At 37.5% G+C, this 26786-nt stretch overlaps 1 protein-coding gene across 6 annotated transcripts in view; it reads left to right on the top strand.

Annotated features, from left to right (window-relative positions):
- Spag16 (sperm associated antigen 16) overlaps window positions 1–26786 on the top strand; it is an 871212-nt gene that overhangs the window by 507993 nt on the left and 336433 nt on the right. For all 6 annotated transcript variants that reach the window (XM_031367840.1, XM_031367842.1, XM_031367843.1 and 3 more), the window contains one exon: window positions 17509–17635. In XM_031367840.1, coding sequence (XP_031223700.1) covers window positions 17509–17635 — 127 coding nt within the window. The remainder of the gene's footprint in view (window positions 1–17508; window positions 17636–26786) is intronic.

The raw sequence follows: 26786 nt of genomic DNA on the forward strand, positions 1-26786 counted from the left end.
GCCCTGCTTATGATTTAATGGAGTGGCTGAGATCATTTTAACAGAAACGCTGTCACCATGCCATCCTCACATGTATATGTAAACAATATGCTGATTATCATTGATACTAAAAACGGGTATTCAAAATTAAATGCTGGAAGGCATAATTGGAAGAGCTCTGCACATTCATATGCAATCGTGTTCTGGGAATGGTATCCTATTGACTTCACTTTTTAATTCAGGTGAAAAATCAGGAGATAGCCACTAAGCTGAATGAAATGCTGACTCTATAAACACCTATATAGTTTTAAAGACAGTGTGTTTAATAGAAAAACAATGTTTCCTCACATAAAAGCAGGATTTGCCTAGGGGAAAATATTGAATCCAAAGATAAAGTACTGTAAACCTACAACAGGACGTGTTTCTTTGTTGAAACTAGTTTAAATCCTTACCATGAATAAATGGCTATGTCATGTATGAATGTACCACAAAATAAAACAGGGGTCGTAAACTCTGAAGACATGATCAGATATATTTATAGCTTCATAAAACAAACTGACATTGTAATATCTTAAGTGGGCCACTTTGCTGCGTTTGTATAAATGCCCTCCCAGAAAAGTTCCCTTCCTGATTTGAACACATCACTCATGGAAAGTTAAAAACATGGGCGGCTGAAGGATACAAATATCATTCTCTTTATGATCCCTTTGAACTGGTGACATTCTATCCGTCAACTGATAAATCCTATATCCTGAGAATAATCTTTTGGATGACACAGAACTTTCCCGGCGATGGATTTAGATTCTAGCAGATAAATTATGGTATGGAAACAATAGGCAGAAGAAAACATAGCTTGATGTGCTGCTGAAAATGCAAAAGTAAAGGCTGGGCAGTGGTGACTCACACCTTTAATCCCAGCACTTGGAAGGCAGAGTCAGGGGGATTTCTGAATTCGAGGTCAGCCTGGTCTACAGAGTGAGTTCCAGGACAGCCAGGGCTACACAGAGAAACCCTGTCTCAAAAAAACAAAACAAAAACAAACAAACAAAATAATAGAAAATACAAAAGTAAAAAGGCACTTATGTCTCCTTCTTGGAACCTTCTTATATGTATGTATGTATGTATGTATGTGTGTGTGTGTATGTGTGTGTATGTATGTATGTATGTATGTATATATGTATGTGTGTATAAATGTATGCATTCATTCATTTATTCATTTTACAAGTGGCAGTTTTCTTGACAAGCATTAATAACTTCACTGTAATTTTATAGAAAGGAGATGTGAATGGTCACTATTGTGGTAATATGCAATGTAATCTTACCTATACCAGTAAAAATCCAATTTACACCAGTAATGCTGAGGAATGCATAGCAAATGACAGAATTTCATGGCTTAATAAATGAACAGGCAGAAAAGAGAGAACTTCACCTTTACTGTGAAAACAACTGAGTATTAATTCAAGAAAGTAGAGACAAGAAAATAATCTCTTAAAAGCTTCTAAGTCACATCCTGAACCAAAATGATCACACTTCATCACCTAGTTAGTGACAGAAAACCTGTGAAGTGTTGTGCATAGGCCTTACACTGCCATTATTATTACATAGATATCACAGAGAGAAGGCATTTTTCTCTAAGTATTGTAGAAAATGTTAGAGACAATAGGAAAAAGTGACTGTGATTACCATCAAATCTTTTGTTTCCTTTCACTGTGAGGATCAGATTGATCTGTTCATGACAGCTTTGGCCAAACACCCTCTGGTCAGAAGGTTGCTCTCCATATTACAGTGCTGCACGTATACTGGGCATAAACATTTCAGTGAAGCAAAATTACTTCACAAAGTCACATAATTGCATATAGGTCGCTACAAGGTGATCTATATGCTAATATTTCTTTGTTTACCAGATGATAGTCTTATGCGCCATTTTCATATGTATAGTAAGATTTTTATCAGGTGGAATATTCTTTTTTCATAGAAGAATAAAGAATGTCTTTATATTGCTTTGCCTATGCTTATATGTGTGTGTTTGTGTATATATGCAGATGCATGTTTGTGTAGATGTATATAAATTGTTTGCACATTTGTGAAGAGGACACAGCAAAGCCTTGGCCTTGGGTTCCTTAGATGGCACCATTATTATTTAGGGGTCAAGGTCTCTGAAATGGCTAATGCTGGTTGTCAACTTGACATTCCTGGAAAGAGGAATGCTTAATTGAAATTGAATATTTGCCTTCATCAGATGTGTCAATAGACAATGTGCCCATTGGGTATATTTTTGATTTCTAGTTGGTGTAAAAGGGCTCAAGTCATGTGAGTGGTGGTATCCCTTGGCAGGTGGCCCTGGGCTATACAAGAAAGAGAGCAAGCAGCATGTGATGTATTTTTTCCTGTAACATGAAATAAACCCTTCCTTTCACAAGTTACTTTTAAGTGTGGTGCTTATTACACTATCATAAAGAAGAATAGTCTCACTCTCTTGGAACTTACAAAGTAAGCTATGGGAAAATTTTCCCTGTTCGCGATAGCATGGCATCACCACTGTTTTGGCTTTCATCATTGTAACCGTTTCTAGGGTAAACTGTCTCACAGAACATGTCTTGGTTCTATGGATTTTATATCCCTTCTTTCATGTGTACCCCTTCTTTTGTGCTGTCTCCTGGCCCATAGATGTAAGAACTGTGATGTAGATATACCCATTGGTAGTGGGATCTTCATAATGGGTTGATAGTCCTTCTGTTAGGTTCCCCATCTGCTAGGAAGAAAAATTTCTTTGACGAAGAGTGTTAACTATACTTCTCTGTGTGTCTAATGATAAGATTTAAAAATATAGTAATGAATTATGGTGTTCTAGGAAACTGGTAGGAGTAGATTCTACTTTAAGCCTATGATCCCATTACCTTTGAAATTTAGCTAGATATCAAGTAGTAGGCATAATTCCCCTCCTTTTGGGTATGTCTTTAATCAATTAGACATCTTTGGTTGTCATAGACATGGGACTGCTATGTTTTATATCTTTATGCATATCTTATCATGCTAGTCACTGTTATGATCCATAGGTATTGTAAGTAGAAAGGAATGCTTACTTGCTCCCTTCTTTGGCAACTTACCTAGTGTTTTCCAGGCCATGGAAACCAGAGTACAGTAAAGAGGCTTCCAGGTCAGATCCAGGCAATAATAAACACACTGAGAAAGAGCTCATGGACACATTCCCATTTACAATAACTTCAAAATCAATAAAATATCTTGGAGTAAACCTACCTTGAATGATGTCAACAATCCTAACTTCTTTAGTGAAAACTTTAAACCTCTGCAGAAAGGGATATATAAAAACACTAGAGCACGAGATCCCCAATGGAGGAGTTAGAAAAAAGACTGAAGGAGCTGAAGGGGTTTGCAATCCATTTGAAGAACAACAATATGAACCAACCAGACCCCCCAGAGCTCCCAGGGACTAAACCAACGAAAGAGTACATATGGAGGGACCCACAACTCCAGCTGCGTATGTAGCAGAGGATAGCCTTGTTGGGCATCAATAGGAAAAGAGGCCCTTGGTCGTGTGAAGGATTGATGCCCCAGTGTAGGGGAATCTGAGAGCGGGGAGGCAGGAGTGGGTGGGTGGGTGAGGGAATACCATCATAGAAGCAGGGGAGGAAGTGGCCAATGACTACCCACCTGAAATCTCATATGGCTGGCTGTCTTTATCTCCTGAAGCTCCTCTGTCCATCCAGCTCCCAAGGCTTCATGGTGATTCTGTCTCCTCTCCCTCCTGCGTCCTAACTGGTACAAATCTAAGGATCCCGCCCAGTCTTCCTTTGCCTAGCCATTGGCTGCTGGCATCTTTATTGATCAATCAAAACCAGTTGGGGACAAGGACCTTCAGCACTGGGATATGAAGATTCCCAATTGAATCAAAGCATTTGAACCAATCTCCAACAGTGCTACCTTTGTGTTATGTATCCAGGTGCTATGAGGGCTAATGCCGCTGTCTTTATTAAGTGAGCTCAAAGCAGGACAGGCAAAGGCAAGGAAATAGAGTGAAGAAAATCAGTGATCCTTGAGACTTGACTGGTGTACTGAGGGAATGAAGTAAGGAACAGGACAGCGAGTGATGGGTGCTCTGTGACTGGTCACACTGTCACCCGTTTTCAGTGGAGTCTCTGAGCAAGAGGAAACACCTGGGATGGAGGATCTCCTCTCTCACATCCAATGGGATTGCTTAATTCTTATTTTTCAGCCACACACAGGTAAAGCCACAAAAGGTAAAGCCTTGAAGACTACCTTTTGGTGCCTCTTCCTCCTCCTTGTTATGCACTTCCACACTTAGCTCGCGTTCAAAAAACTGCTATTAAAGAATTGGGCATTCATTGTTTCTATCCACGAATGTGGCTTTTTGTGACTACAGTACATCCAAATAGTTGATTTAAGAACAAAAAAGGAGTTTAAATAAAAGATTTAAAGTATTTTTCCTTTTTTAATTTTGCAAAGTATTTTATTTTTTTAAATTTATAGTGTTAGTGCAATTTAAAAAATTATTACATTTACTTACTGTATGCCCATTTTGTACCTGTTTGAGCAAGTCAGAGGACAATGTGCAAGAGTTAATTTTCTCCGTCAACCCTATGGGACCTGGGAATTGAATTCAGTCCACAAAGCTTAGTGGCAAATGTATTTATCCACTAAGCCATCTTGCCAGCCCCCAATATAAACCCCAGGACCGAGAACCTGGGAACAATTGCTGGAAGTCCTGGTCCAAGACATATGAGAATCAGACCTTCTGATGTGTGATGGACATCTGGGGCAGAACACAATGTCATACCACTTTTTTTTTTCCATTCTGGCCCTTGAAGGATTCGGTATGGAATCTAAATTTACTATAAAAAGAACTTTATAAACTAATGTTTACTAGCTATTTAGATATCCCCAGTCAAACTGACTCATGAAAGAAATGAGTTTACTGACAACAATGGACTGTGATCAAAATAAAAGTTCTGACTTGATGCATCTGCTAACCCTACCAGCAATAGTCCCCACTGTGATAAATCTCAGAGTACTGATGGGAAATCCTTGTACCAGAATTGGGAAGCGAGTGTACCAGGCTCTCTTATGAGCCTGTACACATATTTCTCTAGATCAATGACCACTTTATCTAAATTTTAAAATGTTTCAAATTGTTCTGTGTTTACCTAATACACAATGTAGAGGATGGATTAACATAAATTAATTCCTAGCTAATGTTTCTTTACCTATAAACACTGAATTGTTTCTAATGGTGAATGCATATTAGATAATCTCTAGCAGGTGTTGTTTTTTCTGTCTGTACTGTATAATTTCATCCATTGCTCATGTCATAAGGCCCCAAGTGAGCACTCATGACTTACTGTCAGTGATGTAAAAAGCATGGTTCTAAAACAACGGTCTGGGACAAAGTTCTGCACTCACTAGTCATCCTGACGGTTGTTCTTACTCATTCTTGTCTGTAAGGTAAGGGTATTAGAAGTGCAGTTAATTCATGTAATTGAAGTTAAAAGCACCGAATTAGTAAATATAAATTATTGCTTCTAGGAGAAATGGGACTTAGTTTCCCATCGGCTGATTTATTAACCAATCAATACATACCTTGCATTTTGAGCATTTGTATTTAAATGTAGTTTGTTTAATGACTATCACTAGATTGTTGACATGAATCCCACACAGCAGCATTATAACTCACATGTGAATGAAATTTACCTAACAAATGTGACATCACAGCCTCTCCAGATTTGGAAAAGACCAGGCAGCATCCCATTCCCATACTGTGGTCATTCTAAATAGCGAACTCACCACTGAAAAAGCAGAAACAGAGGGAAAAACTTGGACAAAATAAGCTACTAAGGAGACAAACAGAGTGAGAGCCAAAACAAGAGTGCAGAAGAGATTTGCCTAGTAGTTTGGCCACAGATTGATGTTGCGGGAATATTTAAAAAATGAACCCACCCCGCAAACTTTCTCATGGAGCCACGTTCTTGAGCCGGTATTGACTGGCATCACCACATCCCAGCAGGCTCTTATTATTCTCTCCCAGCTATTAAAAACATCTCGCTCACATGCAACTCTTTATATACCCCCACAATCATTCATTGTGTCTAAGACCAGGTAAGTAGAGCATGACTCTTAAGGCCTGAATATCCAATCAGATTTATATAATAAAAAAATACAATTTACAAGATGCCAATACAATATTTCAGAACCAAAGAATGAAGACAATATTCTAAGCCAATTAATCTATTTTGTAAAAACCTTCGCTTGGTCGTATAACCTCATGGGGTCTGGCTTGTCCTCATTGTCTGCCTCTATGATGATGACCTCTCTCCTATTGCTCCTGACCCTTCTCCTCCTCCAACTTTCGCTCCACCTCTCTATTCCTGTCCAGTCACAGACCTGTCACTGCCCTAATGTGATTGGACAAAGAAAATGCTACAGCAGATTGGTTTTTTTGTTTGTTTGTTTTTGTTTCTTGAGATAGGTTTTCTCTATGTAGCTCTGGCTGTCCTGGAACTCACTCTGTAGATCAGGCTGGCCTAGAACTCAGAAATCCCCCTGCCTCTGCCTCTCAATTGCTGGGGTTAAAGGTATGTGCCCAGCTGCTACAGCAGATTGAAACAAAGTTTTCACTACTGTATTCATGTCCTCATTTTTAAATGACCACAGGAGTACAACAGGTATTGATTTTGGAGTTAATTCCTTGTCAAAGATAAGTGCAGCTCTACATTCATTAATGTAGCAATCAGTAGTATACTGTGTCAGAAGGAAGAGGCTCCTGCTGGAACTCAGCTCGACTGTGTTTTATACAGACATTTTCAAGAGGGTAGTCAGAAAAAAGGATAATGGGTGAGCAGAGACTCTGTCGAGTCAGGATAGTGAAAACACTAAAAGGCTAGCTAGAGTAAACACTTCTTTTCTCCAGCTAAGACTGAAGGCTTTTGTCCTTTCTGATGATTACTTCTTAATAAGTTACAATTGTTATATATATTTTGGGTAGCATGTGATATTCCAACATGTGTATATATTTTAGAATGTTGAAAGTGACCAAGCATATCCATTTTCTCAAATGTTATCATATCATTTTGTTTCTTGAATGTGCAACCAGTTATCTTGATCCATTGTCACCCCACTGAAGAATATAACACTATAACTTATTACTCCTATCCAGGTAGGGTTAGCTGACCATTACACATTAAAAGGTGTACCTTTAATAAAGATATTCAGAGTTATAGAAGAATACACACACACAAACACACACACACACACACACACACATGAACATACACACACATGAACACACACATCAGAAATACTGAGAATTGTATTTGTACTCTTAAGAAAGGTAGAGTCAGGTGCTTATCAAAGTTTGGCTTGACTACACAGTAAACTCCTTAACAGCATTGAGATTCCTCAAGCAGGTACTTAGAAAGGGCTAAAGTCATCTAGGAAAGCTTTGAGCTCTTGAAAACTAGATTAAAATTTAAGCCTTTTTTTGTGGTAGAAAAAAAAAGTGAGTGGAACCATATCCCTGACAATAGTTTCAAAGACAAAACATGTTCTGAAGAGGGCTCAGGCACCATGGCTCCAGTTTGGTCAAATAGAAACATCTTTGCTATACAAATACATTTTAGCAAGTCTGAAACCTGCAACTACGAAGTCACAAGCAATGAGAGCTGGTTTAACTTGGCATTCTTGTGTGCCATTTCCTTGGACCAGCAAACAAGAAATGTCATAAGAAACCGTGCTTTAAAACAGACAACCTTGTTATAAAGGTACCTGCACTTTTAATTTTTTTAATTAATTTTTAAAAATTTTCTACCTTCCCGTTTTTTTGCTTCCATTTTTTTTTACTGTTTTAAATGTATGCTAATCTGAAATTTTTTACTCCCACTTGATTCTCATCTCTGTCTTCACACAGAAATCTGTAGACACTCACATCTCTTATATAAAATGGCATAGTTTTGACATATATAATTGTTACTCTTGATTGGCTGGACTAAGAAGCATCTAGAACATCTAGCAAGTATCATCCTGGTCTGGACCCCTTTGAGTGTCAAAGGGCCCTTTCATGAGGGTTGCCAAAGACCATCATTGGAAAACACAGATTTTTACATTATGATTCATAACAGTTTCAAATTCTCAGTTATGAAGTAGCAATGAAGATAACCTTATGGTTAGAGTCACCACAGCATGAGGAACTGTATTAAAGGGTCACAGCACTAGGAAGGTAGAGAAACACTGAGCTAGGAGGTTAGGAATTTCTCTCGGGCCATCTGTACTGGCTATTGCACAGGCAATGAACTGAGGGAAACATTACCCTGAATGTAGGCAGAGGCACTTTGTGAGCTGGGGACCCAGGTCAAATAAAAGGGCTAAAGGAAAAAGCACAGTCCTCATCTTGCTCTTGCTTTCTCTCTTCATTCCTCCCTCCCTATTTCCTGACTGTCCTGAAATGAAGAGCCTCTTTCACCATGTTTCTCTCCCCTACCCCCACCCCCAACCCCCATGAAATTCAACCTCACCTCAGGCTCTAGGCAATCCAGTGAGCTTCTAGGGTCAGATGAAACCTTGAGCCAAAGCTAAACTTTCTACTTCCATGTGTTATAATGTCAGGTCCTTTGTCACAGTAAATAAAAGTCTAACTGCACATTCACCTCCCTTTGGATATAGTTTGAACTGTCTCTAGATAACTAAGATACATAATACAATGTATCAGGCTGACCCACAAATACTGTTATTTTCTGGCTATGAAAAAGCATGTCCTTGTGTTTCCAATTGTTACTTGGAACCCACTGCAGGGTATATGACCTTCCCCAGCTAACTGGTTGAGTAGGAATATGGCTTTTTGCATATTCAAGAGCTGGCAGCCTGAGCTTGGACTGGAAATGCAGGCAGAACTTCCTGCGAGGTGGAGATGTGGGCAGAAGCACAGAGACTGAGAAGGAAGCAGAAGGGAAGACAAAACAGACCTGGGAGGCAGCAATGAGAACCACATGGAGACAGGGAATGGCCAGAAGTGTGACTGACCCAGCAAAAGGCCAACAATTTTAAACTATACAGATGCCCCGGTGTCTTAATTAATCTTCAAGGGGAATCAGCAACCCCCCCATAACAATCTACATTCTGCATGAATAATTGTTAGACTGTGTTATCAAGAAACACATTACTATCCATTATATGTGCAATTGTTTTCAAGCTCTTTCAACCCTTGATTGTTTAAAACATGGGTACACAACCCTTGAATACAGAAATCTCACTGGATTTAAGTTCATGAGGAGTCTCTCTGTCGCTGGTATAAATGCAGGTTTATGGCCATAGACTAGATGTTACATCTACATGCTTGCTGTTCACAGTTTTGACCAAGAACTTACCTGAGCGATGATGCTCTAAGAGAATTTGATTCTCACTCCCCAGCCCATGAATTGTGGAGAAGTTGTCTGGTGTTGTGGCAGACTCTGTAGTAGATTTTATTTAGATATCAACAACTGCTTTAAATAGTTAATGGAATTCCAATTTACAAATAGAGATTTTTTTCCCGTGATTATGTATTTTACATAATTGCTCATCTAAAGCAAAGTACTTTCACTAAATAAATGGTCTTGATTTTGAAGTAAAAATGTGGGGATCACTTTAATTACCCCACTAATGTGCAGAATTCTGGAAGGTTTAAAAATACCCTAAAAATGAAGTTTTATAAATAAACTAGAGGGTGTAGGAAATCCCTCACTGGCCTTGGATGTTATGAATCACAGCACAGGAACTTTTAGCTCTTTCTACTATATTCATGTTGAATTCATATATATACATATATGAATGTATATATATGTATATGTGTGTATATATATCATATATATGATATATATCACATTTTTATTTTAAATAATCCTATGATGAATGTTATTATTTATATTAGCTAAATTATATTTAACATAGTAGAAAATTTATGTTTTCCTAAGAGATAATATAACAAATTAATTCCCATAGTTGTTTTTAATAGAACTTAAGGTTCACTTTGCATGAAAAATCAGAAAAGGGAGTTTGGTAGGAAAAAATGAATTTATTCAAGGGTAACTTCAGAGAAAATGAAGATGATGTTTCTGGCTAAAAACTCCATCGTCAGAGGCAGGAGATGTTAGATGTTAGGTGGGACATTTGTGGGGCACACTGATTTACTGTGAAAGGGTATGAGGACCTCAGTGCAGGCTTAGTGTTCCTCTCCAGGGCTCTGCCTCTCTTATTTTGATTTCAAAGTGAAAGTTGATGGGACCTGGGACTCCTTGGGTCCAAAGGCTGTATTTTCTTTATAGATTAGAGGGAAACACTATGTCTCTGCAAGTCAATTGATATGCGAACAGGGGTAGGTATTCTGGTTTCTTTCCTTCAGGGAGGGAGAGTGAAAAAGTTAAAGACAGCAAAGATGGAGCTGGTAGATTCCCCTTCTCTATTAATATTGCAGGTCAAAGCAGATCAAAGAGAAGAAAAGCTATCATCCCATCAAGACATAATTTGCATGACTTTATTATTTCTTACACGGTCTCTAACCATTAGGTGGTCATCATAAGTCTGTCTTCTCAGCTGTCTGTTGTAGTATTTCCTGTAGGAGTCCTCATCCCCACGGCCCACATTACACTTTCAAAAGAAGGATAGATTCAAAGTCTCTTCTTCCTCAGATCCTCTTAAAAGTCTCTTGATGGCTAGCCTTTGGTTGGTGTTCTGTAACTGTTGACTATACTTTTGTCTGTATGCACATATAAGCCTGAGATTTTTAAAGGTGCCATTTTAAATTAAACATTAGTTACATTAAAATGGATGAAAATAAAGCCCCTGACATGAGGCATCTTTATGATAGAATGATTTCCTCTTAGATTTGTCTTATATGTGGAAAGTGCATTGTAAAAGAAGACTATTTGAGCTGAAGTAGTAGATGAATTCGCTTAATTATTTTTGCAATAAATTAAAAGTTGAAATAAAAGCAATAATCATTCAGTTACCTAGATCACAAAAATCAAATAAAAAACATAAGGAAATTAAGTCGTGATAAGGGAAATGAAGGATCCAAACACAGAAGCAAGTAAAGAAATCGCTGTTGTGGGCAGCGGAGAGGGCTCAGTCAGAAAAGACAGGCACGTTGCCAAGCCTGAAGATCTCACTTCCAGCCCAGGGACCTTAGAAGAAGCAAGAAGTAACCCGGCAGGTTCAGACTCCACAAGCAAACTGTAGCATCTCTGCACCCCACACATAAAGAAATGTGAATAATAAAAATAGATTTTAGAAAAAGAGATGGCTGTTGCTTGAGAACTGATGTTTTCCTTGGAGACGACAGGAAAGCGGCAGAGAGAGGAGAAACGGCACAGGCTCCAGTGCTGTCGCTTCGGTGGAAATGGACAGATCATTTCCATGTTTCCTGTGCTGTCATGCATCATCACATTAGGCTGTTTTCACCTTGTTACGGAATTCTGAGTGGGCCCTCCTTGTCTGGCAGCTAATTAATCTCTCACAAGTCCGTTTCTCCAGCTGCCTGCCCAGAATGCCCCATTCCTCAGCCAGTGACTTTTCCGGATTCCTTCTCCTCTTCAACAATTCTTTCTTCCCTTGAGCTGTAGGAAGACCTAACTTGGCCCTTTTCCTTGGGAAACCATATGAGCTATTTCACTGAAGAGTTTTCTGTACCTTGATATACTCCCAAATAATTAAATTGAGTTTTAATGATAAAAGACAAAGTCTGAATGTGAGTTAGGAATGTATGCAATATTTTACTATAAGCGCATCTAATATGTCAGGGTACAATTTACCAAATTATATATTCCTTCTGTACATGCATTCACACTTGCCTACAATAGATCTTAAAGGTTGAAAATAAAGATAATTGACAACATGAAAGGTATGTATGTATATTGAATGTCTGCTAACATATTATTGACACATATTTAAGTATTTCCGTGTTCATTAAAAACCAATTATTTAAAAAAAGTAGCATCTTCTTAATTTTTATGCATGAAGACAATGTATTTTGATGATATTCAACCTCCTCCCAAACCAACCTCCCACCCTCCTACCCACTGCCATTTTCATGTCCTCTGTTTTAGTTTTATTTTTAAATGACCCACTGAGTCCAGTTAGTGCTGTCAATATAAGAATGGGTACTGGGGCCATCTCTTGGAACATGGATAGTCTGCCTGGGACCATAGCCTTAAAGAAACCTCATTCTTCCCCATCCAGGAGGTACCAGCAGGCAGCAGCTCCCTCTCCACCTGGGAGGGCTTATTAGCCCCTCATTCCTCCTTGCTGAAGTGTTTTCACATTGATTTTGTGCAGATCTTGTAGGCAACCACTGTGGCTGGGAGTTTATGAATATAGCATTCTACCACAGTCAGAAGACACTGCTTTGCTTCAGTCTTCAGCAATCTCTGGTTCTTCCAATTGTTTCTGCTCCCTTCTTCAATATTCTCTGATCCTTGATCCATTTATAGCCTTAGATGTGAGCCCACTTTTATTTTTCGTTAAAGGAACATAGCATCAAACTGCCCTCTGACTCATTTGCTGTATTAATACATGAGTTCAGCTTTCAGTACCCATCAGAAACTCACTTCTGGTCGAAGTGAAGAGAATGGGATATCTGTAGATAGCTCAGTTATAAACAGTGGAAAATTTAACTTAATTAGGACAAATTCTATAAACAAAGTATTTTGATGTTGTAACATCCATATAGGTACAGTTCATATAGGTTGAATTGCCCCACTAGAAAAAAAACAAAACAAAAACCGCTGTTTTGTGTCTATATACTTTTTGCTATATTTCCAGTGGTCAGTTACCAAAATTAGGAAGTGGTATTTTATGCTGGCTCGGTATTGATCATCTTGGATGCTTTTGTTCTTTTCATATACTAAAGTTTCTGCCTGGTGCCATTTTCATTCAGTATGAATGACTTCAATTCATAATGTCTTGTAGGAAAGATTTCCTGCCGATCAATTTTTTTCAGCTTTCATTGATCTGAAATTTTGTTTCATCTTCATAAATAAAGTATTTTACCTGGATCTCTAAATCCAACACTTTTGAAAACATAATTCTTGCTGCTTTATTTCAGGTGAGAAGTCAGCTGCCATAGGAATCCCTGTTCTCTTGCATGTCCTGTTTCTTTCATCTATAATAACTTTGGGATTTGTTGTTGTTGACTTGTTTTATACCTTGTTTTGTCATTTTGACTATGATTTGCTTTGGTACATTCTGTCTGTTATTGGATTTTTTTTTAAAAAAAGTTGAATCAGGAAAATGATATTTTCCTTTAAATTAGAAGTGAATTTAGCTATCATTTCTTGAAAATGTGCCTTACCACACTACCTTTTCTGAAAACTCAAGTACATGTATGTTAGAACTGATGTTTTTATACTGGTGACTAAATCTCTATGGATCTTTATTCTTTTCTGCAATATCTAAATAGATATTTTGTTCACACAGTATTTTTTTTATTTTACATACTTATCTCACTGTTCATGAGTCCCTACCTTTATCCATTTTATTTATCTTAGAGTCACACCAAGGTATTATATATTATCTGTGACTACTGTGAAGGATGTTGTTTCCCTAATTTCTTTCTCAGCCTCTTTATCCTTTGTGTAGAGGAAGGCCACTGATTTGCTTGATTTAACTTTATATCCAGCTACTTTGCTCAAGTTGTTTATCAGGTTTAGGAGCTCTCTGGTGAAATTTTTGGGGTCACTTAAGTATACTATCATATCATCAGCAAATAGTGATAATTTGACTTCTTCCTTTCCAATTCGTATCCCTAGGACTTCAAGTACAATAATGAATAGGTAGGGAGAGAGTGGGCAGCCTTGTCTAGTCCCTGATTTTAGTGGGATTGCTTCAAGTTTCTCTCCATTTAGTTTGATGTTGGCTACTGGTTTGCTGTATATTGCTTTTACTATGTTTAAGTGTGGGCCTTGAATTCCTGATCTTTCCAAGACTTTTATCATGAGGGGATGCTGGATTTTGTCAAATGCTTTCTCAGCATCTAACAACAAGAAACTCAAGAAGAAGGAAGACCAAAGTGTGGATACTTTGTTCCTTCTTAAAAAGGGGAAGAAAATACTCATGGAAGGAGTTGTAGAGACAAACTATGGAGCAGAGAGTGAAGGAAGGACAATCCAGAGACTGCCCCACCTGGAGATCCATCCCATATACAATTACCAAACCCAGACACTTTTGTGGATGCCAACAAGTGCTAGCTTGACAGGAGCCTGATATATCTGTCTCCTGAGAGGCTCTGCCAGTGCCTGACAAATACAGAAGTGGATGCTCAAAGCCATTGACCGCAGGGTCCCCAATGAAGGAGCTAGAGAAAGGACCCAAGGAGCTGAAGGGGATTGCAGCTCCATAGGAGGAAAAACAGTATGAACTAACGAGTACCCTCAGAGCTCCCAAGGACTAAACCACCAACCAAAGAGTACACATGATGGGACCTATGGCTCCAGCTGCATATGTAGGGGTGTTTTCAGAGGGGAAACCAAGAAAAGGGAGAACATTTGAAATGTAAATAAAGAAAATATATAATTAAAAAAAAAAGAGTATAACCATGTCAACCATGTAGTCTGGGGCCCATCTCCAGGAAGTTCAATTTCCTGCACCTCTCCCATGACACATCCACACACATGTGTGCACGCACACACACACACATACACACACACACACACACACACAAACACATACTATCAGTAAATAAAAATGTTAAAACTGAAAACAAATAAAAACAGTGATATGTCTTATACTGAAAAGGTATTTACTTGACTTTGATCAATTCTCTTAATTATATTTGTTTTTGTTATGACCAAATTGTGATTTAAGTTCCATATTTGCTCTTTTTTATTCTAGGAGTAGCATTGTCACCTCTATAATCAGTCCCTGTTTTTCACCCTATTTCTTAGCCTGCCTCATTATCTTTTCTCTCCCTAGAGCTTTAACTAGGACAATTGTGATTTATTTAAAGTTGTTTATTTAAAAATGGCATTAGAGTATGAAATTTCAGAAACGAACTTTGTACTCATTCATTTCATATCATTAGAAATTAGCAGTTAAATTTTTAAACAAGATAATTCATTTAAGAAAAATATGTATTGTATGATTTTCAAAAATGAAAGAAATCCAATACTGTAAGATTGAAGCATACTTATAAATATTTAGATACATTGATATATCCCACAGGTAATGGGATACATGTTTCTTATAGAACAGGTATTAGTGTTAAGCATTTTAGGTTCATGAGTCACCTGGTCTTTGCTGTAACCATGACAACGTTAGTGAAACTGAACACATGACAATGTACATGTAAGTCTCCCAGCTTCTAAAATGATATTTATAAAAGTAAAAATTTAATTCATAGGTAGAGGCATAGACATCAAGATTTATTGATAGATCAACTTTAATTGTCAGACTATCATTAGCCAAGAGACTAAAGATGTAGCCTGATGGTACAGTACTTAATAAGCATTCAGGAGGCCCTAGGTTCAGTTCCCAGAACCACACAACCCAAAAAGAAAAAAATAACAATTTTATTAGCCAACCTCCTACATTTTAAGGTAAATTAATACTGAGTCACGTCAATTTGTTTAATAATTTGATTTCTTTATTGTTGATATGTTATTTAAAAACTGCTATTAATATTTAAAGGGGGAATAACTTTAATCCATAATCAAATTCAGATAGGCCTTAATATTTCTCCTTTAAACTGTCCAGGTTTACAAAGTGAGAAGAAAAGTCCTAACAGCTCCAAGGTACCATGCCCAAGGTGGCCTCTCCTTCTATGTTATATTTGCCCACCCAGTAAAAGACTCTTACAGTAGAAATGTGTTGAGCATCCGAGTACATTCCGTTAAGTCATTTTCTTTGTCCAAGGAGGAAATCTGCCACCCACAGACAACCCTTATCCTACTGGTTTTTGTACAGGTCTGGATGGAATCCAGCCTTCAGCCTCATATCCTGATGGTTCTTATCCAGGTCAGGATGAAATTAAGCCATCATCCTCTTATCCTGATGGTCTTTTGTCCAGGTTAGAATGGAATCCAGCCTTTAACCTCTTATCCTGCTGGTTCTTGTCCAGGTCAGGATGGAATCCAGCCTGTGCCTCTGGTGCAGCTTGGCTCCTCACACCATATGATCACAACGAGGCACAGCAAAGCCAGACAGGATTTTCACAACTCGGAGATGAGCTGATGCTCCTGTTACTGTATCTGTGCTGACTCCTGACTTCTGAGCACTTCTGATTTACTGATTCTTCTTTCTCTATTTTTTAAAATGGGTTTGTGAATAGCATTATTTTTAAATGATCTGCCATTACAGATGAAGGTGACTCTGCTCACTGGGTGCCCTGTTTCAAGGGACAGTCCATCCAGAAAATGGAAGGCTGAAGACACAGTGGCATCTCCTCCTCACTCATTTCCTGTAGTAGTCAATGGCTCTCAGACTTCAGCATGCATCTGAATTCCCTGGAGTGCTTACTAAAACAGATTGTTGGGCCTCACTCCAGAGTTTCTGATTCAATAAGTTTGAGATGAGGCTGGGAATTTGCATCTTGGATCCAGTCCCAAGTGATGCTGATACCGCTAGTCTGAATGAAAACACTTTGAAAAACACTTGTTTAGATTCTCATCCCTGAAGGCAAATTACAGTTACCAGAGGAGACATTAACACACAAAGGCCTGGATCCATCATGGATCAATTGGAAGGGAATTTTTTGGGCTTGAAATTGGAGATGAGTACTTTGCAAAAGTGTGACCAGTGGTTCTAATATAGAGGCAAGGCTGAGAAAACACACAGAAAAGATAGTGGCCTAAGAAAGTTTATATGATCTTAGGGATTGGTGGGAGATTATTTTTCTTAACAAGTTCTTATATTATATAAATTGGGGACAAATTTTATGTAGTTATTTCATGACATAAATAAATAGTATAGGACAAGTGAGATTATAATTTTTTCCCAAGGGGGGAAAAGTGACCAAGGCTGATTACCTCCGTGTGATTGATAAAACCTACAATGGTGGAAGGAGAGAGGAGACTCCTACAAGCTGTACTATGAGCTCACACTTGTACCTAAAGAACAAAAACAATGAAGAATAGTGTAGATAGCACTACAAATGGTTCCATTATTTGAAGGTAATTTAAATGTATTTGATTCTAATAAATGTTTAAAGTACTTAAATGATTGTAAAATGTTCCTTTGAAACTGTCCTTTGATGATCTGTGACAGTGTCACTCTGTAACCTCCATACCATGATCAAACTCATGGCTACCCTGCCTCCAGAGTCCTAGATTATAGCCATAGACCATCCTATCTAAGATACTGACAGATCTTAAGATGTGTCTAAGATATCTTAAATATCTGAAGTATGTATGTTGTGTGTATAAGACACATACCTTGTCTTTCAGTTCTTTGGATGTTTTTATTAACATTGCATAGGGAGCCAAAGCATCTAAACACTAAGGTCCTAAACTCTGTGTTCCTATCCCCTCTCCACAGTGAACGGTGCAGATGCACTTTGTATGGACACACAGACTCTGTGAACAGCATTGAGTTTTTCCCTTTCTCCAACACTCTTCTCACTGCTTCTGCTGACAAGACCTTGTCTGTGTGGGATGCACGAACAGTAAGCAAATTACCTACCTTCTCCCATGGTCAATTAGTGTAAGCACTGCTAACCCCTCTTTTGGTAATGGGTACAACTTTTAAAGTATTTAAAGGAAAGCAGAATTGAAGTAAGTTCCATCAGTGTGTGTATTTCATGTACAATACAATGTAATGTGTGTGTGTGTGTATGTGAGAGAGAGAGAGATAAGTGTGTTTGTGTGAGTGAGAGAGAGTCTGTGTATATATGTCTGACTCTTGTGTATCTGCGTGTTTGAGTATGTGTGTATGAGTGTGTGTGTGTGTGTGTGTGTGTGTGTATGATTTTGTGTGTGTCCTTGTGGTCTGTATGTGTGAGTCTGTATATCTGTATGTGTATGTGTGAGTCCCTGTGTATCTGTATTTATGAATATATGCGTGATTTTGTGTGTGTGTGTGAATCTCTCTGAGCGTGTGAGTCTGTGTGCATGTGAATCTGTGTATGTATGTGTGAGTCTGTGTGTCTCTGTGTTTATGAGTATGTGTGTGTTTTTGTGTGTGTGTATATGTGTGTGTGAGTCTGTATGTATGTGTAAGTGTGAGTCTATATGTATGAGTCTGTGTGTGTGTATGTGTATGTGTGTAGGCGTTTACATGCAAATATCTGTGGTGCTGGGGCACTATGCTATAGCACATGCAGAGAAGTCAAGAGGAGACAATTGCCCATTCCTTATGCAATGTGGGTTCAGAATGAAACTCATATCCTCAGATTTGGCTTACCCACTGATCACTTCACTGATCCAGAGAAAGAGAAAGAACCTGCAAGAAAGAAAAGAGGATAATATATACTTTTTTAAAACTCAGATTCATAAAAGATGAAGAATAGTAGGTTGTGCTTTTACATTCATTTTAGCAATATCTGATGAGAATTATGAAGAAATCCAATTGATTGCAAGAGAAAATGTTCCTAGTTTCCAGTTCCACAGTCGATAAGGAAGAAACATTTTATTATTAAAATTAGAAAATTCAAATTATGAAATAAAATGAAAAAGCTAAGGAAACGATTGTCATCTAATTCTTCATATAAAAATGACAACTCTAATCACACAATGCCTTCACCAAGATCACGCTAGCTGTGGTAACTTTGTTTCCAATTTTTAAATATATTTAATAAATAAAACCTAACAACCACCTCTTATAAATCACTCAGACTTAAAGCTAAAATTACATAGATTATTTTAGAGTTATATGCCATATTTTGTCTGTACAATATGAATTATTACTGGTTTTGGATCAAATGACTGATGAAATACTTAGTGTGAATCGTTGTTTGTAGTTGGATATTGTGAGGTATTGAGAGGGGTGACCAGAATTGTCATTTCTTCCCTTCCTGTGGTAGGAAGACCTGTGTGATGAATAGACAAAGGTCAGCATGCTTGCTTTGTAACATTAACTTAGTCCCTGGTATTATTCTTCCTTATAATACTTAAATATGTGAGTTAATTGATAAATGATAGATTATCTGGGCATACAGAAGGTCTGGACCTAAAGGAAGAGGAATGACATCTTTCTCTTATTAGAGAAGCAGTGACAGTTCACTTGTGTCACCTCAGTGTGATCAACTACTCTTGAGGCACCTCTTAAATATTTTTGATGAAACAGGAAAATGCCAGTGGATTATATTCCCATAAATTAGTTTTAAACTCCCTTTCCCACACACAGTCAAACGTATACTAGTCTTAAATCATTAATTCACCATAGCAGCTTATTATTACACATAATGGATGTGGAGACCTCCAAGTCAATCTCCTAGTCAACTAGACAGGACCCGCTCTTAGTTCTGTGGGGGATGAGGAATGTGATGTAAATCTCTATAATTACCAGATAGAGATCATAAAAGAGCAAGGAATTTGGAAACTCACAAAATTGCTGTTTTACAGGGCTACATGTCTTTTTTTTTTTTTTGTCAAAGTTATAAAACAATAAAAACTATTTTATTAATATTGAAAACTAAGATTGTTTTCCTGTCAGAAAATGATAGATTATATAATAAATTTAATTAATGATTATGATGCCTTCCTGAAAAATCAGCATGAAAAAAATCCCCATCCATGAGTAGTTTAAAGGACTGTTTGAAACAAATGCAGCGAGATTATTCATTCATTCCCTAGCTCAATGAGAATATTAATGCTACTGGTATTTTTTAAGGCAAGGGGTGTTTCTACTGGACAGTACTGTTTAAACAACAAAAGGCAAGATGCAGTTCCAAGCTGCATCAGAGCGGAGCTGGCAATGGTCAGCATGACTGACATTTCCTCACTCAGTAAGTTCACAACCTGGATGACACATGGTGGCCTTGATTGTGGCACTTGTCCAGAGACAACTTGGTCCTAACTTAGCGTTAGCCAAAAGATCCATAAATCCATCACTCTGAGTGCCTGCCTATAAAGTAGAGAAACTGGGCAGTTACAATGAAGCTAAGCTGTTTTGAGTGTGACCTCTGTCTTTGTCATAGTTCAGCCTCACTCTCCACGAGTGCCGGGAATCACAGACAAGAGCTGTGTACTCTTAGAGGAGCATCACAATATGTAGAGCTTTAGAATGCATGGGACACATGGGCGTTGTTTTTCTCATCCTTCTTCCTTTTTCCTTTCCTTTCCTTTCCTACCCTTTCCTTTCCTTTCTCTTCCCTTTCTTCTTCTCCTCCTCCTACTTTATCTTTTTCATCTTTTTCTTCTTCTCCTCCTCATTCTCCTACTCCTAGTTCTCTCCCTGCTCCTCTTCCTCCTTTTCTTAAAAACAGATTTTTTTAACTCACATAATATATCCTAATTAGATTTTCCCCTCCCTCTACTTCTCCCAGTTTCTCCCTACCTCCCTTCCCGTTTGGATGCACCCCTTTCATGTATCTCATTAAGAAACACATGGACTCCTAAGAGATAATAATAAAAATAAAATGTAATTCAAAAAATTAGCACATGGGAATTAGACAAAACCAACAAGCAGAAGAAAAAGAGCTCAAGAGAATGCAGAAGAAATAGAAATCCACCAGTTCATACAAGGGAGGGTACTCCGCGGATCCACAGGAAGGAGGAAAACTGTCTTACGCCAGAATCTAGTTAGTCCTCTGGGAATGGAGACAGAGAGTGAGGAGAGGCCAGAGCTGGAGATGAGACTGGGGGATTGGATTTAGAGGAGAAGAGCGAGAGTGAAGAACTGAAGCTTGCCTACCTGCCTCGCTGTCCTGTTTACTTCTATGTGAGGCTGGGAGTTGGGTTCCAGGTTCCAGAGAATGCCTGCAGGAGTCTGGGGTTAACAGGAGTGGCGAGAAGCTTGGAAGAGAAGATCCGCACGATCCATCGCACGTGGGGAAAGGCATACTGGGCATCTGTAGAAAGAGAGAGACTAGGAGATTAGAATTGGAGGAAAGGAGGGATGGGTGAAGTTAAGCTATCCACCCCGCTGGTACGAGCAGTGTGTGGCTTCCCAGGGAATGCCAGCTAGAGCTGGAAATGGGTATAAAGCAGTAAGTAGGAGCAAATCTGTGTGATCCACTGGAGATGGGGCAAGAAGAGAGTCGGGGCCGCACAGGAAGTCTGCTACAGAACTGAGGGTGACGGGCAATATGAACTGGGGGTGAAGATCCGTAGTTAGCCCACCTGCTTTCCTGGCCTGAGTGGCCTGCAAATTTCTGGGGAATGCCTGCTGGTGTCGGGGGCTGCTTCCCTAGTTTGACTCGGGGTTCCGGGGTTACTGTTTGTTCATTTTTCAATTTAGTAATATTTACTGGAGGTCTAGCTCCAAGCAAATTTATTGATCCTCGGAATGTCACAGGCAGAATCTTGTCCTTAACAGATATGCAGACTTTTAGTAAGCAGGTATACATATGAATGAATATGAGGTATATTTATTATTACATATTCTATAGTTGTTGATTTGGCTTTTTGTAGCATTTGCTGAGTATTTCATACCTGAAATCACTGTACATCTATATCGTACTTAGGAGCATCTGATCAGTGGGTATCATTTATTGCTTTACTCTGGGACTAAGAACACAGGCTTACCAAGATAAGTTACCCCAAATCAGGCAATGGAACCAGGGCAGGAAGCACTCTGCCTCAGAAACCCTTGGCTTATGTCGTGTATGCCTCAGGTGATGAGCTAACCATTCCATATGCTACCAAAAAAGTTCTCAAACTTTTTCCTTAAGACTGTCTTAGGCTTTTGCTAATGGACTGATCTTTTCTATATGTAAACAGACACACACACACACACACACACACACACACACACAGAGAGAGAGAGAGAGAGAGAGAGAGAGAGAGAGAGAGAGAGAGAGAGAGAGAGAAATGTGTGTACCTACTAAGCAAAATATTTTTATAAACATTTTTCAATACATTTATCAAGATATGAGTTAGTCTCATAAAATACGTAAATACATTTAAGTATTTTAAGACGAGCTAAAGAATTCTGTGTCTTCAGAATATAAGAATCTGCAACAATTATAAGAACTTGTACCAATTACTACCCTTACATAGATCTGGCAAAAGAAACTCTGGCAAACATGTTACCTGATGCTCTATCGCACTTTGCTTTGAAAATGGTACCTTTTTTGTTCCCTATGATGTCACCTTCCTTTGAAGGGTTGGTTAGATGTATAATTATTTTTAAAACTTATTTTCTGATTGCACACTGTTAACACATGCTTGCCATCACACAAAAGGTCAGCAAATCATGAATATACTTATTTGGCTGCATCCGTGGGGTGCTTGTGGATAAAAGCCCTAGTCACCATTACAACGTTTAAAAAAGTATTTTGTTAAAATATATATATGTGAGAAATTCCGTGGGAGCAGAAAACATCTTCTTGGCAGCCTCTGACTCACTAGGAAGGTTGTGAAGATTCTAGTTATCAAAGTTCAAGTTAGCATAAAAGGAGCCAAATTAAAAATACCTCTGTTTCTTTAACTGCTGTGATAATTTCAGGATCTTAAAGACACCCCTGCGGTTGTTCTCATAGAACAACTCTTGTCTACCTGGCTTTGGGGAGCTTTATTTTTTTTTTTTGCACATATAGTTAACAAAACTCACTACTCTGTCTCTTAATAACTGCCAGTCTCCTCAGTTCTTAAACACGCCACATCCTTACTACATAGCATTAACCACAGTTGATATATGAGACAATCGATCTTTTGAAAACCCTTGGCCACTGCAGCCACATAACCCTATCTCCCACTTCTAACCCGTGAATTTGCCTCTGTTCTTTAAGGGGATGCTTCATGCTCCCCTTAAAGAGTCCCAAGGCCTCAAAGGACAAGTATTTGGAGAGGCAACCAAGGAAATTTTGTATACCTTACAACTTTGTTAATTATTTCCTTGTAACGTATTTAATGTTGAACTTGATAAATGAGCCATTATTTTCCCCCACCAAATGGTAAATTCCACCAAATTGTTAACATAGTGGACAGTGGCTAGTAATGGCTTTGATAATGTGGCAGATACAGATACATTTAAAAAGCCAATTGCTAAACAATACTTAATTGTTTAGCTATTAATCTCTGACTGAATCCAATGGTATGTATTTCATACAGCACAGCAGTAACACATACCCGTTTGGCCTGGATCCAACCTACAATCTATTACTTATTAATAGGGAGACTTTGAACAAAATGTGTAAATATATTGACCTCAGTTCCTTCAATTATGAAAATATGTACCATAGTAGTACATGCTATATAGCAATATGATAGATGCTCACTTATAAGTGGATATATACCATGCATGTCCTTTTGTGTCTGGGTTACCTCTCTCAGGATGATATCTTCTAGCTATATCTATTTGCCAGGAAATTTCATGATGTCTTTGTATTTAATAGCTGAGTAGTATTCCATGGTATAAATGAACCACATTTTCTTTATTCATTCTTCTGTTGATGGGCATCAGGGTTGTTTTCAAGTTCTGGCTATTATGAATAAAGCTGCTAAGAACATAGTTGAGCAAGTGTCTTTGTGGGGTAGTGGGCCGTTACTTGGGCCCAGGAGTGGTACAGATGGGTCTTGAAATAGAACTATTCCCAAATTTTTGAGAAACCATCAAATTGTTTTCCAGAGGAGTTGTTTGCACTCCCGTCAGCATGGGTGGTGTGTTCCCTTGCTCCACATCCTCACATATCGTCACCAGCACGTGCTGTCACTTGAGGTTTTGATTTTAGCAATTCTAGTGGATGTTAAATAATATATCACCCAAGAATTTACAAAAATAACTGATATTAATTCAGTATTTCTGATGTTTTGGAACTGCTGTGCCGTACTATACCTGGTTTTTTTTTATTGTGAAATTCTGAGATTTTTTTTCCCTGTCTACTTTAAAAATGATTGTCATAGAGTGTGTCCAGTGGTGAAGAAGGGAGGAAGAAGTCATAGGGAAAATGAGAAGGGAAATAGTGGTTGCTATGGTGAGACTTTCAAACTTGGGACTTTATATCATACTCTTCATGTATAGTCTAATCCTCTTGCTTTCCTATCTATCCTCATCCCGGCTGACACAACACCTCTGAACACATACTATGGTGAGCTAAATACTAAATAAGAATGAATGATTTCCTACCATCTTTATGTATATGAGTACATAAAATGCATCCATGTGTAAGCTATAACAAGAGTTACTAATGAAACTCTTTTTATATTAATGATATTTATGAAAATATTTTGTGTAGAAAGATTATATATACAAATAAATGCAATAATTTATCAGAACTAAATAATATTTCAAAACCCTATGGTCATTAAATTGATTTAATTCATATACAGTGATTTCTTGTGGTTAAAATATTTATTTGCACTATTTAAGATACAGTGGATTGTCTTAATAAAACGCTTTGCCAACATATACCAGGTGTTTTCAATAGGGATATTATGAAAGAAGATAACATAAAGAAAATGATCCATATAGACCAAGGCCACAGACTTCTTAGAATATTTGCCTAATAATGAAAACTCCTCAATTTATATAAACAGTCTATTTCAGTGATAAAGAGCAACTGAGTGACTATCTAATTGATGTAATGGTTTTTTTTGTAGAAGTATATGACCTTTGCACAGACTACTTAATCCATGTTAATTTTATATATTTAAAAGATAAGTTTCTAATAAATTTTCATTGTTCCTTTTCAGAATTAAATGTGAACTATACAATCTAGCTTTTGTTCTCCTAGACACTTTAGACAATTTAATTCTTACAAGGAACATTGAAGTTTTCAGAATAATTTAACCATATTACTTAAGAAAATGAAAACCAGATAAACAACTTTTGAAAGGTTTTCTACTATTCATCATCCTTTCATAATTACAACCTGGTCCATTGAGCATCAAAGTTGATTCTCTTCTATGGATGCATTGTAACATTTCTATTTTATAGCCACAAAAAGTAAATAAAACCTGAATATCAAAACCTGTGGGCAGATGGTTAGTTTGTTGGCCTGCTGTTGGGAAACCCTGCCTCCGACTTCACATCCTCATCAGCTTTGCTGTTCATTACCCAGATTCAGTGAAACTACATGGCCAAGAGTTGGTGGGGTTAGGGGCTGAAGAGATGGCTCACCGGTTAAGAGCAATGGCTGTTCAAATCCCAGCAACCATTTGGTGGCTTATAATCATCTGTAATGGTATCAGATGCCGTATTCTGGTGTGTCTGAAGAAAGTGACAGTGTACTCATATACACAAAATAAGTAAACAAATATTTTTTTTTAAAAAAAGAGCTGGTGGAGTTAAACCAAAGCAGAGATTATAGTTTTACTTGTGGGAGAAGTCAAATCTTATCTGATTGAATGACTAGTAAGACAGACATAGTAATATACAGATTATCTTAATCATAGAATGCGTTTTTCCATACAAGGATAACTTTCTATCACCTCCAGTCTTTTCTGCTATGTCTGTAAGAGAATATAGATTTGAAAATCAGATAGAAAGAAATTGAATCCAGGTTCTGTAACTTCCTGGTTGTGTTTGGTATACTATGATATTTAACATCTCTAAAGTTCAATATTCTCTTTTTAAATGAGAATAAAATAGAAATAAATCTTAGCCCTGAATATATACATATGTACATACATACATACATACTTACATATAAAACATATGACAAAAATGTCATTTATTTGTCTATAGGTTTCTGAGAATTGTGTCATGGTCTTCTCCTGGTTTCTAGTTCTGCCTCTTTAGAGGACAGGTTGAATGGAGCTAAAGACATTGAATCATTTTATAACAGATCATTTAGTCCACTGTTTGGTCTGTTGCTGTCCCATTGAGGAACTCAGTCACTGTAACTCATTGCAGTAATTTGTAATTCCACAGCTATTTAATGTTGATTTGACCTGCCTTCTTTCCTGTGGTTTCTTAATTTCAGTTCAACATGTAGAAATCCCTTAGGAATAATTTTCTCACTGTTATTTATTCTTTTGCACATTTGATCTATTAAAACTTCAGTGATGACAAGTTGGCTATACCTGTGTAGTCTTCACTTTGAATTCATTAGAGCATCACATGCTAATTATACATTTTATGTATCATTGATGAAACTGGAAATTAAATGTATTTTTGGCAAGGGGTTCGAGCCTTCTAGACTCTGATCAGTGTAAAATAAGACCTTATCACTTGTTATATAAGTCTATAGCAATCTGATTGGTTGGGTATGAATATAGTTCGTTTTCCCTGAACCATTTCTTTGGAAAAGCCTGTGTCAATCAGTGTCAATGGCTCGCACTAAATTTGCCATATTATAAATTATATACACACATACAGTTTAAATTTAATAAAATAAAAAAACTACTGAAATAGAAAATCAACATCTTTGATCTCAGTTAAAAAGATGTTTAAAATTATAATGTAAATTAATAACATCAAAAAGATATAAAATATTTGTATATTATAAAAAATACAGTGATAATATGCAAGCAAATATTCACACACACACACACAAAACCACAAATAATGCTATTCCAGATTCTTTAACTGAGAGAAGCAGGCTCATTGTATAGCTTCATTATAAAATAATATGTAGATAAAATGAATTCCAAAGGAAGAACTTGATCTTATTTTTTTTGAGTGTTTTTTGAAAAGTTATTCAATTTTTACTATATTGTTAGATGGAAGCAGTTGATAAAACTTTAAGAGAAGGTTGATAAAGAAGACAACCT

Source organism: Mastomys coucha, unplaced genomic scaffold (genome assembly GCF_008632895.1).
Source record: "Mastomys coucha isolate ucsf_1 unplaced genomic scaffold, UCSF_Mcou_1 pScaffold14, whole genome shotgun sequence".
Classification (NCBI taxonomy): domain Eukaryota; kingdom Metazoa; phylum Chordata; class Mammalia; order Rodentia; family Muridae; genus Mastomys; species Mastomys coucha.